This window comes from Mizuhopecten yessoensis, unplaced genomic scaffold (genome assembly GCF_002113885.1).
Source record: "Mizuhopecten yessoensis strain PY_sf001 unplaced genomic scaffold, ASM211388v2 scaffold9685, whole genome shotgun sequence".
Taxonomy (NCBI): Eukaryota; Metazoa; Mollusca; class Bivalvia; order Pectinida; family Pectinidae; genus Mizuhopecten; species Mizuhopecten yessoensis.
The window spans coordinates 146,318-168,503 of NW_018408171.1; the positions used below are offsets into that span (position 1 = coordinate 146,318).

The 22,186-nt window shown below is 37.6% G+C and overlaps 1 protein-coding gene across 4 annotated transcripts in view; it reads left to right on the top strand.

Moving 5' to 3' along the window:
- LOC110458673 (arachidonate 5-lipoxygenase-like) overlaps nucleotides 1-22,186 on the top strand; it is a 74,199-nt gene that overhangs the window by 20,759 nt on the left and 31,254 nt on the right. The window contains exon 1 of one of the 4 annotated variants that reach the window (XM_021510512.1): nucleotides 14,593-16,913. The exons of 2 other annotated variants lie outside the window; for them this stretch is intronic. In XM_021510512.1, the coding sequence (XP_021366187.1) occupies nucleotides 16,446-16,913 (468 nt within the window). In that variant the 5' untranslated portion in view covers nucleotides 14,593-16,445. Of the gene's footprint in view, nucleotides 1-14,592; nucleotides 16,914-19,619; nucleotides 20,195-22,186 lie in introns of those variants that run through there. One more of the 4 variants, XM_021510513.1, reaches the window with a different exon arrangement.

The window sequence follows — 22,186 nt, forward strand, 5'->3', positions numbered from 1 at the left end:
TTGGTGTCTCGTTGGTATATACATAGTTGGTGTCTCGTTGGTATATACATAGTTGGTGTCTCGTTGGTATATACATCATTGGTGTCTCGTTGGTATATACATCATTGGTGTCTCGTTGGTATATACATATTTTTTATATCACGGGTACGTTCATGTCGACCTACCGTTTAACATATGGACTGTCCAAGACGGAGACGTCAAGTTAGAGCAAACCTCTCCGACAGCCGGAGTGTGTTAGTATTACAGTAATCAAACGATTTATTTAACATTGATCTTTGCATATTTAACATGGAAGAAAACCACTAGGCTGTTGTTAGCTCGGAGAATGTTCTCACCGCCGATATTATGAGAATGTTTATTTTACGTTGTATACAGGGATTACCCTGAGAGCTAGTATTACGACATAATATACGGAGAGCAACGTACTATCTACCGATCACTGCTAAACACCTAATGGTTAACACAATGAGCGTGCTTACGAACCATCTTGAAAAACCAATTGTTTCAATTTAAATAGTAATATTTTAAAGGCACACTTAAAAGGAGTTCCAAAGGGTAAGCTTATGCAATGGGTTTTATTATTTACTTGATTGAGATATGGTGATTTTTTTATCGCATATTCAATATAAAGTGTGGACTGTGACCAAATGGCATGAGGATTTTAACATGCGCGTACAGGCCTCACTCTGTGTCCCTACCTGGGATGGAGACATATGTCGACACGTTAATGGGTGTTCTTAATGGTGTGTTCAAACATTTTTACAGGGCACACACAATTGTCCTTAGATACAGGACAAGTCACGTTCAGTCTCGTGACATAGCCCACGTATGTCCCGTCCAGTATAGGTAGGTATAACACAGGGGCCAGACAGTTCACACACATATAACACAGGAACCAGACGGTGTTTTACATTTGTATAGCATAATGGGCCTGGCATTGATATGTACGTGTATGTGACTTATAGCAGTAAGGATTATCCTTACAGATTCGACAAATCTGACAATGATAACAAGTATATTGTTTGAAGCGCTCTGTCAAGTATTGTACTACCACAGAAATAATCAGTAACGGTAACTAGTATGATCAGTAACGGTAACTAGTATTATCAGTAACGGTAATTAGTATTATCAGTTACGGTAATTAGTATGATCAGTAACGGTAATTAGTATTATCAGTAACGGTAATTAGTATTATCAGTAACGGTAATTAGTATTATCAGTAACGGTAATTATTATTATCAGTAACGGTAATTAGTATTATCAGTAACGGTAACTAGTATTATCAGTAACGGTAATTAGTATTATCAGTAACGGTAATTAGTATTATCAGTAACGGTAATTAGTATGATCAGTAACGGTAACTAGTATGATCAGTAACGGTAACTAGTATTATCAGTAACGGTAACTAGTATGATCAGTAACGGTAATTATTATTATCGGTAACGGTAACTAGTATGATCAGTAACGGTAACTAGTATTATCAGTAACGGTAATTATTATTATCAGTAACGGTAACTAGTAGAATCAGTAACGGTAACTAGTATGATAAGTAACGGTATTTTGTATGATCAGTAACGGTAATTAATATGGTCAGTAACGGTATTTAGTATTATCAGTAATGGTAACTAATAGAATCAGTAACGGTAACTAGTATGATAAGTAACGGTAATTAATATGGTCAGTAACGGTAACTAGTATTATCAGTAACGGTTTTTAGTATGATAAGTAACGGTATTTTGTATGATAAGTAACGGTAATTAATATGGTCAGTAACGGTATTTAGTATTATCAGTAACGGTAACTAATAGAATCAGTAGCGGTAACTAGTATTATTAGTAACGGTAATTAGTATGATCAGTAACGGTATTTAGTATGAACAGTAACGATATTTTGTATGATCAGTAACGGTAACTAGTATTATCAGTAACAGTAATTAGTATTATCAGTAACGGTTTTTAGTATAAGTAACGGTTTTTGGTATTATCAGTAACGGTAATTAGTATGATCAGTAACGGTTTTTTGTATGATCAGTAACGGTAATTAGTATGATCAGTAGGTAACAGTAATTAGTATACCGAGAAATGAACTGTTTGATGGTTCACACCATCATCTCGTTTGACTGTGCAATACTTGCAATGTTTTTGTGGTTATGTTACCATAACACTTGCTGTACTTCTGATCTATTTTATATGAAGCGTTTAGAGTTTTAGTTTTTCATTATCGAAAGTTTGACTCATGTATTTCTATAAATTGAGAGGGATGTGTTACACGTTCGGTATGTTACCATTATACATCGATTATATTTTTTTCTATTATTTTTTTCCAATCAATCACTGTAAATTACCTAGAATCTGTAGAAACGACTCCAGTTAATTAGATCTATCCTTTTACTAACCAAATGTTCATTCCCGTTCTATGTACCGTACTTATAAACACATTATTAATCTTACAAGATTTACCAACTAAACCAGCCGAAGTTTTTAACTCCTTGTTACAACACAAGCCTTGTAATCGCTACGATAATACCACTTTTCACGGTAAAATTACCATTGAGAATATACTAGATTTAAATATACGACAAATATATCGGCTTTGCATTATGATCGACTTATTCAAAAATCGAGCTTAAACATGTTAAAATTATCATTTTATAGACTGTATACCTAGAGGCATAAGGTGTGTGATTCCGCCTTGGGAAACATACTTCACGTATATAAATGTGGTAGGAATGGCCTGGTGTCGACTTGAGATAAGATATTGTAGTTTGATGTCTTTGTGATTGTATAATTCTTGTCAATTTCTTACAAGATAAAACCTCTCGTATCAACAAATCATGTCCCTGTAGCAATTCACACTCTATCTAGTTTACAGATCCAGACGGATGATGTGGGATGACTAGCGGGCACTTGCTGTATACATATAATAATAATAATAATAATAATAATAATAATAATAAAATATTTTATTTAAGTGTCACACATATTTTACATAACACATCACTTACATAATAAAAATACACATATGCAAAATATGCCCAGCCATACTGACTTACGAGACACTACTTAAAAATTATATATATTAAAACATAGAATCCATTAATGATTCTCAATAAAAAGAACCATATATTACACTGTACATAACATAAAAATTGAATGTATGCTCATGATCCGATGGTGGGGAGGAGCGAGAGTGGTTGGGCCAATCCCTACCGACAAGTCGCCCCTCCCCCACCTCGATGATTGGCAATTACTAGCACATCAAATACATATAAAATACATAAATAAGATTTATTAAAATCATTAAAACTAAATTATAGTAAAAGGTGAAAGCATCGTAATGTTGCCGACTAGAAGCAATAATATGAACCATATATTACGAGGTATATAGTCATAAAAAATCTAAAATGCATATCAAGTTTTAAATACTACCACGTCTCCTTTTCATAAAAAGGAAAACTGACTTAGCTAAGACAGGTTGAAGCGATTCTTCATTCATAAGAAAAATAAATTGTTCATTATGATCAATAGAAATAAATGATTGATCTAAATTACTTACTCTTTCAAACAGAGGGACTCTAAGGTCGAAATTTAGGTTACATTCACATAAAAAGTGGATTTCATTCTCAATTTTATTATCGCAGAAAATTGCACAGCCTGTCATTTAATGGAGTGACTGGACGTGTATATCTACCCGTCTCTATAAGTAGCGGTAAGCTGCCACTTCTTAACTTGGCTAATAACGGGTTTAGTTGAATTTAGAGCGTCATTAATAATATTGGGATACCAAACCTACTTGCTAATTTTTTAGCTTTTACATCCCATGATTAACCTTTCCTGGAGGACCATGAATAAACTTTGTACAGAATACGGTCATTTTCCACCGATTTTAACTTACAACCTAACCTAAAAACTTCAATTCGTTGTTTGCATACCCATATCGCCTTTTTTACCTAGATTGGAAGAATTTCTTCTTACACCTAGAAATAACTTGATCGCTCTATTTTGTACATTGTTTATATACATCTCCCACCCGTATACCGGTTTACCGATTAGGCTCATTCCCCGAACACCAACTCTGGAGAATTAAAAGGAAGGTCTGTCTTGTCTTTTTGATGCACAAAAAATAAAGTAATTTGTAAGTAATATAAGGAAGTTGAGAGGTTGTGATGTGACAATGTTAACTGTATGTCCAAACAATATCATTTTCAGATCAAAAACTACTGTTTTATTTGTTTTTTGTTTTATCCATTCTTCTAGTTTGGTCCAAATGACCTAAGCTTCATTACATTCCCAAAACATATGTTCTAAATCTTCTAATTTATTTTTGCATAGGTTACACTTATGCCAATCATTTTTAAATATTTATTTACAGGTAGAATTTGATTTTGAATTTTATACTGGAACCATTGTAGTTTTGTATATTTGGTAGTCTTAAAGGGTAGTAAATAAATTGTATTGCAGTTAAAATATTGGAAAATAGGATTTGTTTTCCATTTAATTTCTGATGTATTGACTATGCTTTATAGAAATTTCCACTGCCTTTTTTTACTTTTAAATAGAATTTGAGGGTGAAAAGGTAAATAAGGTCTTACAATAGTATTGTTATTTAGATGTACCTTACATTTTTTAAACACAGATTTAATGGATGCACACATACTCTGGTAACTTAAGAAATTATTCGATATTACAGAAAACTTGTCTATGAATTCTTCAAAATTTAAAAATGCTACACCTCCTTTCATTATGTCAACTACTGTATTTACACCTTTCTTATGCCAGTCTTCAAAATAAATAAACTGATTCCCTATCTTAAAGTTAGAACTGTACCATAAAGGGGAGGTGAAAAGGTCAGTTTTGGTTCTTATTTTATTTAGTTTTGACACTTTTATCCATGTATTTAGGACTTCTTTCCAAAATAAATTTGTTATATTTAAGTTTTCAAAGAAACCTTCACCAAATTTTGAAAGACACTGCATTTCATGTTCAAAAATATTTTTTCCATTCCCTATCACTAGATGGTAAAAGTCTTCTTGCCCAAGTAGATTTTAAACTATCAATAAAGTTCCCTATATCTATGATTGTTAAACCTCCTTTGTTGTATTGCTTAATTAGAGTGTTCCTTTTCACTTTATCAATAGGTCCTTGCCATACAAAGTTCCCTATATCTATCATTGTTAAAACTCCTTTGTTGTATTGTTTAATTAGAGGGTTCCTTTTCACTTTATCAATAGGTCCTTGCCATATAAATTTTTAAAAAAAAGTAGAATTCCATGTTTTGATAAAAGCTCTGTCTGGATCCGGTATAGTCATAAAGAGATGAATCATTTTTGAAAGTATTAATGTTTTTAAAACAGTTATTCTACCTATTGGTGTAAGTGTTCTTTTAGACCATTGTAGTAATGATTTATCTCAATTTTGTATAGCTTTATTATAGTTAATGTTAATAATTTCATCTAAGTTGACAGAGTAATCTATTCCAAGTTAAGACATGATATTTGAGCAAATAATTCTAACATTTTGAGTGCCTCATTGAAAGATTTTCTAGAACCATTTAAAATAAGAGATGTGTCATCTGCAAACTGTGAGAGCTTGTGTTCTTTTTTCCCTACTTTGATACCCTTAATTTTTGCATTGTTTTTAACCATAATTGCCAATATTTCTGCCACAAGTATACAAAGATGACAGCCGCGTTCTATAGTGAAAAATTCTGATAACCTACCATTTTGTATAATAGCTGATGAAGTGTCTTTATATAGTGTATTGATCCAATGTCTGATACTGGGTCCAAAATTAAAAAAAAAAGATTACTTTGTCTATAAACTTCCATGATACCAAGTCGAAGGCCTTTTCAAAATCTATTAAAACCAATAATCCAGGAATGTCATTATTTTCTGTATAATTCATTATGTCATATATTAATCTAGTATTCTGGAAGTATTCTTGAAAGACCCCTGAAAGTGACCCATTGAATGCTAGTTTTAAGTCCATATATTAAGTTTTCTTAATCAATCATTTTGAGTCCACCCTCACTATAGTCTTGAACAATTGTTTAGCGTTTTATTCCATCAATTGGTGATTGCCAGACAATTATTCATTTATTTTTTGTTCAATGATTGAATTATGTTTTTACTTGGAGTAGGGAGAGATACAAACAGGTGATTCATTTTGCAATGGTAAGAGATTTAAGAACAGTTATTCTCTTTAGAGGTGTTAAAATTCTTCTGGACCATTGATGTAACTTGCCATCTATAATACTAATACTTTTGTGGAAATTTACAGTAACCACGTCTTCTAAATTGACAGAGAAATCAATCCAAAGTAAGGTAAATTTGGTTGTTCCCCATTTTAGTTTTTTTCAGTATTTACTTTTTAACCCTGATATTTTAGCATATTTATCATATAAAGACTTTGTGCCATTTAAAATAACGGATGTGTCATCAGCGAACTGTGAGAGCCCGTGTTCTTTGTTATTTATATTTATGCCCTAAAGAAGAAGTATTCAATAACACATACTTATTCTTTGCTCGTTTCTAATAAGCCTGTGCCTGACTGTGCATCATTGCATTCAGTGTTTCAAACTGAGTTTTAATTTGTATAATTGTAAGGTTGTATACACCAAAGGACACCAAGATTTCAACAAGTACGACCCTTAGGTACGTTTGTTTATCAATACACAGGGGCTTGGGTCGATAGGTCTTCTATTAAAACATATCGGACAAGGCTACTAGTAATTATAGATATATCTACAAAAAAACCTGTTAGTATCTCCGTTTCAATACCCTTTTTCGATCACATGTCATGGCTGTCAGTCCCTGCTCGTGTCACATTAATTCATAAATCGTTGATGACCGTTTCCCAAATGTCCATTAGTAACTCACTGTATTATATAGGTACATTGTATTCTATAAGATTGTAATTAGCTTCGCCCTGGCGAGTAGAAAGTAGATGCATTTTATAGACAATAATTACTTGACGCTCAGGTTAGGAGAAACACTCAAGAACGAAGTCCGGGACAGACCTAATACATGTTTCCTATCGAATTATTTCCATCAATAGCAAACCTACGGCCCTACCACCTATAACATTTTGTCAAAGGAAAGATATCGAATTTAGTATCAGGAACGACCTATAAAATTAGAAATGAAGTATCTAGCGGACTGAGTATTCGATTTTGAAAGAGAATATATGTACGTTGAATCTACCCGACGGACGAGACTAAAGTGTGATTGATGTACATTAATGATACCACATGATGTCCACATACTTGGGAGGGAGTACATTATAACGATGTGATACGGTGATCTATAACAACACTTTTGTGGGGTATTGTTATACAATTTGAAAAGTAAAAGTTCTGGAGATGTTGTATGGTCCAAATATAAATTTATTAAAATAACTTTCTCTAGGTCGGTGGGTGATTTCTGGAGTATCCAAAAACACACCAGTACAGTCCGATGCCTAGCTCCTAACTCCCGTTACAAATCATTATCGTGTCCTAAGTACATTTACACAAAAACAATTAAGTAATTAGTTTGAGTGACATCTGTCATTCATAGCAATCGGCCTTTTCAGACTTCGGCCGTACCCCGACCAGGTAAGCCAATTTAGCTGTCCTTTGTCGGAGACTGAATGCAGTGTCCGATCTGGTATGACAAGTTAATCCTGTTACGTAATATAATTAAGTTGAAAGATATATGGGAGAAGGTGGACAAAGTAAATGCATGAGTTAATCTGACAACAATGACACATGTCGACTTTAAAGGAAAAGCTTCATAAATGGAACTTATCTAAATTGACACAAGTTCAGGAGAAACAATTTACACATATAGTTCCAGGATATTAATTATATTTATGTCACACGATGGTATAGATTGAATGAAAGTTTATAGGTTAAAATACACCAAAAAACGAATATAATGATAATATTAAATCAAAGTTCAAATTTAGCACTTTTATCATAAAATTCTTTATGATAGATCCGTGAAAATAGTCGCTGGATTGATCCGCGATCCGTGCCGACTATAAAAATCCGCACATTGATCAGTAGCATGCCGTGATCCGTCTCCTGGTGGCTGAATCGTCTAATTCTTCAATTTGCTTGACAGCACTTATCATGGTTATGTATTAGCGATATGTCGTATTTTGTTGCATAATTTTCGGGCAGAGAGAAAGGATAAACGGACTAATAATTACGCTTTTCCGCATTTTTTGCCTCGAACGACTGAGGTAGTGTAGTACTATCCATATCTGTTTTCCTTAATTCCTACCACGGAATTAGATTAGATGTTATCTAAGTCCGAAGTGAGAACACACCATTGCCATTAGAAGAATTTGTAATCCAATTAATTACCTACTACAAATGTGCAATGGCCTCTCCAGTACTATACTGTTAAACAGGATACAACAGTCTACCGGGCCTAATAGTAATCCAACATTGTTTCATCTTCGTTTACGATCCATATCTTTCTCTGCACGCACAGAGGGGTGTTTCGTTGTATCCTTTGGTAAACAGAGATGATCTTGCGTTTTAACCTCGTATATATATATATAGGTAGACCATATTACAGAGGGGGCGCCTCGATATCAATCTATGGGAGGTGTAGCGCCCCGCCATGGCTACACTTGTAAGGGTTATAAATGTGATCGTGAGAAATATTTAAACTCCATTCTACGGACTATAATCAGGGGCGGGTCCAGGTGGGGGTGTAATGGGCGTAATGGGCGTAATGGGCGTACGTAATATTGTATTGAATATGGCAATTTATCATATTCATTAATTAAACACATAAACACTATGACACTTTAACTATTAAATATACATGCTCCAAGTCAGGAACCATTACATTAGTACATTTCACAATTTTTTTTTATGTTTTTTAGCAAAACAAAGGTCCAAATTTTAGATTTTGGAAAGATTTAATTCTACGCCCCCTCTTTCAAATATCCTAGAAACGCCCCTGATAATGGGATATTACGTGCGTGTGTGGTACGCGATAACACCTTCTATTTTACCTTGTCATTGGTCTAGTGGTTTACACGTTCAATTACACACTTACCTGTGGGAGAGGCTAATTGATAGCTTCCATAAATGACATAAAACGTAATAAAAAATGTCAGATTTTATTTTTTTGTAAATTCCTGCTTTATTCAGTCAAATTGTTCGCTCTACTCACAGGGCCACGTTACAATCACACATATGCTATACTGATACGGGTCACCTCTACTCATTCCTGTAATCAATCTGCCGAGACGTGCCGCATGGTTTAGTGTTGCAGAACTAATTTGTCAAATGAAATGCCTATATGATATATATTGTTTTGAAATTCTCAATTATAATATATTGCAATACAATTTCCAAGAATGGCTATATAAAGCAACGCTAAACTTGTATGATGCATCGAATGTGGTATGTGTACTGATTGAAAGAAAATTGCCGGAGAGGCTTGCCTACGGGGAATAACTCTGGGCGGCTTGCTTAATTCATTCTTACATTCACGCTTTCTCTCTCTCGTGGCAGACTATCCAATTTGTCTGGGCTTATGGTACAGTGAAATAATTGAGTAAAAGTCGTTTACATCAGAGCGGGAAACCGTCAGTGTATATAGCTGTTAGTGTGAAGAAACGTCGTTTAAAATGAAACAAGTCTCTTTAGTATAGAAGTCGAGTCACTATTTGCACAAGTATTGATTTAGTTTTGTGAGAGTTCGTGCAGGAGTAGGACGAGTGTTCTGTAACAAAAACAGCGTTTCTGACACTAATCACAAAAATCGTCCGTTGTTTGATTTTAAACTTGAGAACAATACGTGTATGTGATGTTTTTTAACATCTTATACAGTGGCGGATCCAGAGACCTATCTGGGGGGGGGGGGGGCCAAATTTCCTGGGGGGGGGGGGGGTTTCCATGTGGGGAAAAATTGAGGAAAATGATGAAAATACATGATTTTTAAAGAAAATTCTCATGGTGGGGGGTTTCCTGAAGCCCAAAAAACCCCTCTGGATCCGCCACTGTTATATTGTTTCCCCTGTTCTGATCGAGACATTCTCAAACTCTGCATAGCGTCAATACGTCATATTCATCATTCTAGTGAGTTTTCTTCTCAATGTTCACGTTCTTGTACTTACAACTGATATTGACGAGGATAAACCTTCAGTTGTCTTAAACCATTTCCACATCAATGTAAACGGACGTCGATAAACCTTCAGTTATCATAAAACATTTCCGCACAAATGTAGACGAACAAGGTAAACCTTCAGTTGTCATAAAACATTCCAACATCAATGTAGACGGACGTCGTTAAACTTTCAGTTGTCATTAATTATTTCCTCGTCAACGTAGACGGACGTCGTTAAACTTTCAGTTGTCATAAAACATCCAAACATCAACGTAGACGGACGTCGATAAACTTTCAGTTGTCATAAAACATTTCCTCGTCAACGTAGACGGACGTCGATAAACTTTCAGTTGTCATAAAACATTTCCTCGTCAACGTAGACGGACGTCGGTAAACTTTAAGTTTTCATAAAACATTACCTCGTCAATGTAGACGGACGTCGATAAACTTTCAGTTTTCATAAAACATTTCCTCGTCAATGTAGACGGACGCCGATAAACTTTCAGTTTTCATAAAAATTACCTCGTCAATGTAGACGGACGTCGGTAAACTTTCAGTTATCATAAAACATTACCTCGTCAATGTAGACGGACGTGGACAAACTTTCAGTTGTCATAAAACATTTCCTCGTCAACGTAGACGGACGCCGATAAACTTTCAGTTGTCATAAAACATTTCCTCGTCAATGCAGACGGACGTAGGTCAATCGGATTAAAACTAGATCTTCGTCTAACATCTACGTTCCAGACTAGACTGGAACGTAGAGTATCGCAGTGGAATTAAAGATATGGTTTTAATCAGATTGAACATAGGTAAACCTTCAGTTGTCTTATTAAAACATTCCCACACCAATCTAGACAACCGTTCAAAATCTCCAGTTGTCATAGTAAATATAATGTGTTACTTGTTTGTTAAGATATCTTTTGTCATGCTAATTAACAACACCCATTTTTTTTTATATAACAACTCCATTGAAACTTATTTGACAGCAAAATGGACGGTTGGATGTTTTCTTGACAGGGGAACCGTGCGACTAAAACTTAGCAATGTACTTTTATCTGGTACAGATTGTAACACGTCCTATAAGTCCCATACAAATGTATATATAGCTGGATTACAGTTATTCATAGACACGCCATATCTTCTATCTAACCGTCAACACTCCACCACATGTTTTACCTGGTTAATGCTAGGATTTCTATTGAACCTCTCCGCTCACGCATCTAAAATAATTTGTTTATATCCGGGATTATATGTTAATGTGGGGAAAAATTGAGGAAAATGGTGAAAATACATGATTTTTACAGAAAATTTTCAGGTTGGGTGGGTTTCTTGAAGCCTAAAAACTCCTCTGGATCCGCCACTGCAGGTTATGTTACCATTGAAGTTGACAGGTTATGTTACCATTGAACTTGACAGGTTATGCTACCATTGAACTTGACAGGTTATGCTACCATTGAACTTGACAGGTTATGATTCCATTGAACTTGACAGGTTATTTTTCCATTGAAGTTGACAGGTTATGTAACCATTTAAGTTGACAGGTTATGCTACCATTGAAGTTGACATGTATGTTACCATTGAACTTGACAGGTTATGCTACCATTGAACTTGACAGGTTATGCTACCATTGAACTTGACAGGTTATGTTACCATTGAAGTTGACATGTTATGCTACCATTGAAGTTGACATGTTATGTTACCATTGAACCTGACAGGTTATGTTACCATCGAAGTTGACAGGTTATGCTACCATTGAACTTGACAGGTTATGTTACCATCGAAGTTGAAAGGTTATGTGACCATTGAAGTTGACAGGTTATGTTACCATTGAAGTTGACAGGTTATGTTACCATTGAAGTTGACATGTTATGCTACCATTGCAGTTGACATGTTATGTTACCATTGAACCTGACAGGTTATGTTACCATTGAAGTTGACAGGTTATGTTACCATTGAAGTTGACAGGTTATGTCACCATTGAAGTTGACAGGTTATTTTACCATTGAACTTGACAGGTTATGCTACCATTTAACTTGACAGGTTATGCTACCATTGAACTTGACAGGTTATGTTACCATCGAAGTTGACAGGTTATGCTACCATTGAACTTGACAGGTTATGTCACCATTGGAGTTGACAGGTTATGTTACCATTGAAGTTGACAGGTTATGTCACCATTGAAGTTGACAGGTTATTTTACCATTTAAGTTGAAAGGTTATGTGACCATTGAAGTTGACAGGTTATTTTACCATTGAACTTGACAGGTTATGTGACCATTGAAGTTGACAGGTTATGATACCATTTAAGTTGACAGGTTATGTCACCATTGAAGTTGACAGGTTATGATACCATTGAAGTTGACAGGTTATGTCACCATTTATGTTGACAGGTTATGTCACCATTTAAGTTGACAGGTTATGTTACCATTTAAGTTGACAGGTTATGTCACCATTGAAGTTGACAAGTTATGATACCATTGAAGTTGACAGGTTATTTTACCATTGAAGTTGACAGGTTATGTCACCATTTATGTTGACAGGTTATGTCACCATTGAAGTTGACATGTTATGTTACCATTGAAGTTGACAGGTTATGTTACCATTGAAGTTGACAGGTTATGATACCATTTAAGTTGAAAGGTTATGTGACCATTGAAGTTGACAGGTTATTTTACCATTGAACTTGACAGGTTATGTTACCATCGAAGTTGACAGGTTATGATACCATTGAAGTTGACAGGTTATGATACCATTGAAGTTGACAGGTTATGTCACCATTTATGTTGACAGGTTATGTCACCATTTAAGTTGACAGGTTATGATACCATTTAAGTTGACAGGTTATGTCACCATTGAAGTTGACAGGTTATTTTACCATTGAAGTTGACAGGTTATGTCACCATTTATGTTGACAGGTTATGTCACCATTTAAGTTGACAGGTTATGATACCATTTAAGTTCACAGGTTATGTCACCATTGAAGTTGACAGGTTATGCTACCATTGAACTTGACAGGTTATGTTACCATTGAACTTGACAGGTTATGCTACCATTGAATTTGACAGGTTATGCTGCAATTGGCTGTCTGTTTAACATCTTTTACTGCAGTTTCGTTCAACCAGACACTTGATCTCTTGTCTCTGTTCGGCGTAGCTTGCAAGCAGACAACAAGGGTCTGGTTGAACGAGACTATTTTTACTTTAGACCTACACAAAGGATATCCATTCCGTCATACCGTCCACGATAGTATTGTCAGTAGATGCATAACGGTTATGTCCCTCTACTGGAATATGGATGTATTTTTTTCTTTGAAACTGCTCGATAATTGTGCTTCTATTTTTCTGTTGTGATATACGGATTTTAGGTAATGTCGCATGATTTGCCTAATTAGGTTACTCACTGCGTGTTGTAAGAGGCAACCAATGTGGGAATTTCCGTTGCAGAATCGGGGATTTGCTTTTGAGGCCTCTAATTTGTGACATAAAGGTGGCAAAAAATAAAATCAGCTGCACTCATTGCAATATTTGGAATCATTATATTTCCGCTCTACTTCCTTACAACCTTTTGTTTCCTGGTGCCTAGCTTGGCATTACCTCACTATTGGCCGTCCGTGTTGATCGTTCTTCCCAGTGAGAGAGGCAATATATTCTGTCCCTAGGCCGGGACATACCAAAGTCCTAAAGTGGTAGTTGACATTTCACGAACATGTAGCTTATATATATAGTATTTCTTAAGATTTTCTTTCGGCTGGTAAGTATGCATCACAGAAATGTTCGTGAAAACGTCGAACATAAACACTGGTGCTATACACTTAGCTAAGGATGTGTGAAAACGGAATCGCACTGTGTTTTTGACACATGCGCTCTGTTTTAATTCAGGCATGAAGGGATAGGGGAGGGGAGGGGCATTGGTTGTGTTTTATCGGCAGACTTCAATATTTGAGGAGTGTACACGATCCCTTTCTCCAGAGAGCACATGCCCAGCTCTCTGATATCCGCACCTAATACTCTCATTCCGTCACTCAGATTGGACCATGCAATCACAGGGACCTGATAATTTATTAAAACCATATTTGGACCTAAACTAAGGTGTTCAGAGTAATTTTACATGTTTAGGGGTTTAAATCGACTTTCGGTAAACATGCCACCCCAGATGATTATATATACCAACCGAAAGTAGATATATATCCATAAAACATGTAAAATTACTCTGAACTCCTTAGTTTAGGTCCAAATATAGCTGTAACAAGTTATCAGGTCCCTGTGCGTGCAATGTCGGGTTTCTATCGTACATAAGAGGCGTCATTTGTAGCTTCGTGTACGAATGTTTTCGTAACATAACGAGATTCGAACTCTGAACTTTTGCTGATCTACGTTATGTAATGGGAAACATATGTATCAATTATTCATAGGGGGGGGGGGGGGGGGGGGGGGGGGGGTGTCAAGGATTAATAGATACACCAACATACAATGAATACAAGCTACATTACGGTTACCCGACAAGTGTCAGTACGTACGGGTGAGGTACATGTAAAGCGCAGCGAGAGATAACCCGCATCAACTACACAAACGGATCTAACAACACAACCCCGGGCCACCTCTACTCCAGGCGGATTAATGACTTAATCCCAACATGGAATTTTTCACGTGCTAAGGATATAACATCTTCATACATCACGTGCGAAGAAAGACGCGCATGTACAGTATATGTAGTATATCAGCAGGACAGACAGGCAGGTGCATATGTACGTGCATCATTGCACTCGTGCTACATTGACGAGGAGACATACAGTGACGAGAGAGATACAGTGACGAGGAGACATACAGTGACGAGAGAGATACAGTGACGAGAGAGATACAGTGACGAGGAGAGAGATACAGTGACGAGGAGAGATACAGTGACGAGGAGAGAGATACCGACAGGTCCTAGTTTTCTTTCTCGCCATTTTATTACAAGTTAAACAATGTGTGTGTCTCCCTTGGAACTGGCAGCTTGTAAAAACTTTCCGCTCTCATGGAAAGGTGCTGGATACTAGTAAATATGTCTCATGATCTCTTGGAAGGAGCCTACTATTGGTGAAAACTGTTCCGTTTTATCTGAAAAGGATGCTATTAGTTGGGGAAAATGTTGCGTTATATTTAGAAAGAATGTAACTGTTGGTGACACTGTTCAGTTCTATCTGAAAAGGAGCTTACTTTTAGAGGAAACTGTTGCGTTTTATATATAAAGGACTTAATTCTAGTAAGTCGTTTCGTCATGAAAGAATCCTACTTTTGGTAACAACTGTTTGATTTTTTCAAGGAAACTATTGGTAAAGACTGTATCGTTTTCTCTAGAAATAAACTGACTACCGGTAAAAACTTCCGTTTTCTCTGTGTTCCGTTTTCTCTATGGAGGAGCTGACTAACGGTAGAAAATGCTCCGATCCCCGTTTTTGCTGTTGAGCGTCTTGAACCCATGAAACGTTAACTTTGATAATTGTGAAACTGCTGTGCACTCGAGAAAGGGATGTTACCACAAACCAGATACAATTACCTTCATGTTCGATAAGCAGATGTATTTACTATGAAGGTATAATTAAATTGGTCTACAGGGCGAGGTGTTCGGCCAGGGATCCACAGGAACTCTGTATCTTGTGGTAAATTATCATCACACAGGCACGCGTATCGTCATCAAACTTTAAGTATATGCCTTAAATTGTTCCATTAGATGATGAACGCCGATTTCAGTTTCGGTTTGGTCAGGAACATGTGATTAGTGAATTATACATCAATACCTTGCCCAGATGCTGAACATTGTCTGAAGTCGGCTATAGAGACCGATCAATACGTTATGTTTGTTTAAACAGGACCACGTCACTACCTCCAGCTCACCGGGGACTTCCCAACAAAGCTGGAAATACCAATCTATAAATATAGCCCATAGAATTTATCTAAATCATCAGAGACTTTCAACAGATCTTGACTAGCATGGTTAGTATAGTACGTGCCATTTAGCAGCCTAGGCGATAGCCAGTGTAACTATTTCAATCAGAGCTAATGCAATACAGGATAACAGAATCAATCTGTTCGAGCGGATGTAAGTGACTTACGTGACGGAATCACGCGGAAGTGACATGTCGAATTAATTGACGATCGAGAAGGTCTTCAGAATACGTACCAAGGGATAATTAAAGGTGATATATGTTCTTGAGAAACTGAGCCTACCTATCGCCATTGCGCATATAAGGAAAAAGTGTCCGTCGCGACAGGGACATTTTCACAATACAAACGTTTTACTATTGCCATCAATATTTCCATTTGTGTTGTCATCAGTCAATGAATTGAACAACATGTCTGATAAGATGGACTACAAAGTGTATGTTCAGACGGGCGACAAAAGGTTTGCAGGGACAGACGCCAACATTGCCGTCGTTTTTCATAGCAACGACGGTCACAGTACTGAGGAAATGTGGCTTGATAACATTTTTATCAACGACTTTGAGCGCGGACGTCGGGACGAGTTTCCGGTGACTGGGCGCCGACTTGCGTCAGTCGACGTGCTGGAACTGTGGAGGGATGAGAAAGGAATTCTAGACGACTGGTTTCTTGACGTTGTTGAAGTAAAGTGCGAATCATCGCAAGATACGTTTGCGTTTCCTTTTTTTCGTTGGATAAAGCCGCACTTCCGGTACAGGATTCGGCATTTGGACACGTCTCTCCCACAGGAGGATGACTTCAATGATCAGAGGAGTATGGAACTCGAGGACAAGCGCACTGTTTACCAGCTACACGTCAAGATTCCCGGTATGGTGTCACAGGTAATTTCTCCGGCACCAAACGTGTGTGTTGTTTGCTATCAAGATATTAAGTTGCCATTTAATAAAAAAAAAAATCCCCTTTAAAGATAAATGCGAATATTTAATTCCACTTGATGTATCAATGATTCCAACTACCGGGATCAATAGGAATCTTCCTAAAGTGACCGATGATCATTTAGATACTGCGAAAAGATCATCGGTCACTTTAGGAAGATTCAAAAAAGCCATCTCTCGAGAATTGGACACCACATCGCCCAGTTATTTTGGTTATGGTGAACGAAAACTAAATATCATTCACACTAAATTAAGGTACAACTGCAGTTCCCTAAATTATGATTTATTTAGAGTCAACATCGTAGATAGTCCCGCCTGTGTCTGTGGATCTCCATGTGAAAACGCCTATCATTTCTTTTTTGAATGTCCAGTTTATACACACCAGACGTTTGAATTGTTTCAAAATCTAAATTTTGTTAATGAAATCTCCTTAGATATATTGCTATCTGGTATTCCGGATCTGTCTTCTCAACAAAATAATGATATTTTTCGTAACGTGCAAAAATTCATAAAGACCAGCGGTAGGTTTTAATTCGTAAGGGTGTTTTATATTTCTATACTCAATTTGTGAGACTGTTCAATGTTGTTCTTTCTCTTTTTGTTTCTGTTGTTGTAATGCTACTATTATACATATTATTTGATACCCAGTTGTGCCATGTTTGTAAATCTGATGTATATATTTGAGGAAAGGGCGTAAATAATGTTGTAATAACTTGTGCCCAATCCTGTTGTCACTATTTTGGCAATAAAATATGTTTAAACTAAACTAAGATCAATAGGCCGTGCTACACATACAGCCATACTCAACTCATTTTGTCGTCGGGTCCTGGTATCAAATACAATGCTTTCGACCAAGTACCATGTATAGCTTGTACCGTCCAAGAGCTCTGAATAAGTAACTTAAAGGCGCTGGTCGGGGAAAAAATGCTAAAATATGCTAAAATGGCATACACATGTTTAAAATACCTTCTTATGAAACATACCGATTCAAATTTTGCTGAAATTCACTCCCTAAGAGTAAAAATTATAATTATATTAAAGAAATCCTAAATCGTCACCTGACAGTCTAAAACTTTCAATTGACCCAGATCAGTGATGTAATTTTACCGCAGGCGCGTCATCAACAAGGCCAAATGTAAACATCGCGGCGAAAGAAAAAGATGCATGCAAAAGTCATGACAGGCACGAGGTATCAATACCGTTATATATAACAACAGCATATAGGTAGGAATACTACACTTGCATCATACACGACCTTTGAAAACAACTAGTTACATATAGTATTGCTGTCTTGTCCGCTAGTTGAGTCCGACATGGCTGATAGACGGCGTGCTATTTATTGTTGTTATCTTCACTGCCTCACTTTCGAGACAACCACCGTGACATATATAAATAGATCTGCGCTAAATTTACGGGGCTTGCCCGAGATTTCAGTTGTCAAAACTGGACATTGCAAGCAGAACTCGACCATCATATTGACGTGGTATAACTATTGGAAGACCAGAGAACGCATTTAGATCCATTTATTTTGTCATTTTTTTCCCCCGACCAGCCCCTTTAACTTTCTAAAAATCTCATCAGATAATTTTCATATATTTCTCCTCTCCAATCTCTCCAAGGTTTCTCATTGGCTGTCTTTGTGCTACTCCGGGATTTCTCAAGCTCATCTTTTCGTTCTAAACCGTTTACGATTTGAGCTTTTTACTCACTGTCTCGCGCCATTTTTTTTGTGGCCATGCGTATAACGATTGCATGGAATAGAGGGAGGCATTTCCATGTAATTTCAACCTTACTTTATATTTGAAATGTATTATACTTATATCTACATTGTGTGTAAGTCAGGCTTTTCCTGGCGTTTGATTTGAGTGAAATGTTGCATAACCTGTCGGTTAATGTGCTACATGATGATCTCTGCTGGGATCTAAGGGCGAAAGCTGAGCTGTGTGGCTGCTAACACCAGTCAGTAACATATTGTGGTGAATATTCCTGTCTCCTGTCGGGGGATTGGGGGATTGGAGTGGGGAGGGGTGGAGGAGGAGGGTGGAGGGGGTTCGTGAGTTGTAGATTGGAGTGGGGAGGGGTGGAGGAGGAGGGTGGAGGGGGTTCGTGAGTTGTATATTACTTGACACCAAATAAACCAAATTGTATGTAATCTAACACATAGTACTCAATTATGTTGCAGGATATACTAAAGATCTATTTATAAACTTGAGAGCAAGTGAGTTTGTTTCGCGTGAGAACGTTTGAATTGATCGCGTGAGAACGTTTGAATTTTCATTTCGACATCATGGGATGGCTTCAGCCGTCACAGGATTGAGTTAGTCCAATGCGACACGTTGTTCAAGTTCGTTTCGTCTATCTATTCTGTTTCAGGCGTACAGTGTAGGGCACGTACACTGTACGTATCACGCGGTTATTTTGATGCACATTAAACACCACTTACCAAGTATATAGTACAATTTGTGAATACAAAAGTGTTACTTTGGTATCGTAAATATGTTTATTTCCGTCAGAACTCGGAGTTGCTGTCATAGATAGACATAAATGTTCTTATACATGGGTAACTACATCAGCACACTTTAGGAAGGACGTTGCCTCGACCGTCGGGTTCCGGGGTTCAATTTCCGGAAACAGTATGACAACAGGAAGTAATTGAACGTCATTATTGTGAATTGTTGCTGGGAAGGGTTATCACGGAGGAGCACGGAGGCTTACAGCAGAGTGTTGTCAGGAGTTCTTTCCACTTTCAACACCAAGTGATAGTTATGTCAGGTACTGCCACCTACAAAGTGATTGTAAAAACCGGGGATCGGAGACGGGCTGGGACAGACGCTAACGTCAACGTCATATTCCACTGTGATGACGGACGTCGGACAAATAAACACTGGTTGTGGCATGTGTTTAAGGACGACTTTGAGCGCGGACACACGGACAAATTCTCCGTACGTGACGCGGCCCTTTCTAGTTTGGACACCCTGGAGATGTGGCGGGACGATTGTGGGCTCAGCAGTTGTTGGTTTGTGGATACGGTGACTGTGTGGAGTGACGTCACGCAGTATGTCTTTCCTGTATTCCGGTGGATCCGACCAAAATATCATTACAAAATCCGTCATCTTGACACGTCACTGCCTCAGAACGACCCCTATCGGACCCAGCGGGATATAGAGTTAGAGGAGAAAAAACGTCTGTACGAAATAAATTTCAAGGTTCTGAGTGGCCTGGTTGCGGTAATTACACATATCTATATCATATATCTATATCATATATCTATATCATATATCATTATCATATATCATATATCTATATCTATATCATATATCATTATCATATATCATATATCTATATCTATATCATATATGTGCTTCCGGGGCGCATGCTCCATACGACATGTATCTGACGTTGAACGATTTTGTATTATATTTCAGATGTGTTACGTTAATGTTAATATTAATTACACCAATGGTCAAACGTCATATAATATACCTTTAAATCAAAGTAGGAACCATCGTCCGATTTTCCAAACTTTTGATGCACTAGTCGATATTTCTTGCCTTTGTCAAAATTCAACGGAATATATGGATATATGGTCCAATCGATGAATTTAACATACAACAATTCGACTAACATGTTAGTTTGATCTTCAGATGTATGATTGACAAAGGCTTGAATGTCTTATTGACGTGTTTTGGGAGAAAACGGAGATTCCGCCTGCGTAAGGAGAACATATTTCGCGCCAAGGTTACTGAAATGCCAAGCTTTTCACACACTTTCAAGAAAAATTACTTTAGCATAAAAGATCAAGGGGTATTTTTTCTCGACTTCCATCCATCTATAGTATATCCTCATTGCAGAGGGGACATTTTACCGAATGCCGAGCTAGTCCCTAAAACGTCTATATACCCCCTACAAGTCGGGATAGGTCCAGCTGTTATATACCCCCTACAAGTCAGGATAGGTCCAGCTGTTATATACCCCCTTCAAGTCAGGATAGGTCCAGCTGTTATATACCCCCTACGGGGTATTTTTTCTCGACTTCCATCCATCTATAGTATATCCTCATTGCAGAGGGGACATTTTACCGAATGCCGAGCTAGTCCCTAAAACGTCTATATCCCCCCTACAAGTCGGGATAGGTCCAGCTGTTATATGCCCCCTACAAGTCAGGATAGGTCCAGCTGTTATATACCCCTACAAGTCGGGATAGGTCCAGCTGTTATATACCCCCTACAAGTCAGGGTAGGTCCAGCTGTTATATACCCCCTACAAGTCAGGCTAGGTCCAGCTGTTATATACCCCCTACAAGTCAGGAAAGGTACAGCTGTTATATACACCCTACAAGTCAGGATAGGTCCAGCTGTTATACACCCCCTTACAAGTCAGGATAGGTCCAGCCGTTATACACCCCCTTACAAGTCAGGATAGGTCCAGCCGTTATACACCCCCTTACAAGTCAGGATAGGTCCAGCCGTTATACACCCCCTTACAAGTCAGGATAGGTCCAGCCGTTATACACCCCCTTACAAGTCAGGATAGGTCCAGCCGTTATACACCCCCTTACAAGTCAGGATAGGTCCAGCCGTTATACACCCCCTTACAAGTCAGGATAGGTCCAGCCGTTATACACCCCCTTACAAGTCAGGATAGGTCCAGCTGTTATACTCCCCCTTACAAGTCAGGATAGGTCCAGCTGTTATACACCCCCTTACAAGTCAGGATAGGTCCAGCCGTTATACACCCCCTTACAAGTCAGGATAGGTCCAGCCGTTATACACCCCCTTACAAGTCAGGATAGGTCCAGCCGTTATACACCCCCTTACAAGTCAGGATAGGTCCAGCTGTTATACTCCCCCTTACAAGTCAGGATAGGTCCAGCTGTTATACTCCCCCTTACAAGTCAGGATAGGTCCAGCTGTTATATACCCCCTTCAAGTCAGGATAGGTCCAGCTGTTATATACCCCTACAAGTCGGGATAGGTCCAGCTGTTATATACCCCTACAAGTCGGGATAGGTCCAGCTGTTATATACCCCTACAAGTCGGGATAGGTCCAGCTGTTATATACCCCTACAAGTCAGGATAGGTCCAGCTGTTATACACCCCCTACAAGTCCGGATAGGTCCAGCTGTTATATACCCCCTACAAGTCAGGCTAGGTCCAGCTGTTATATACCCCCTACAAGTCAGGGTAGGTCCAGCTGTTATATACCCCCTACAAGTCAGG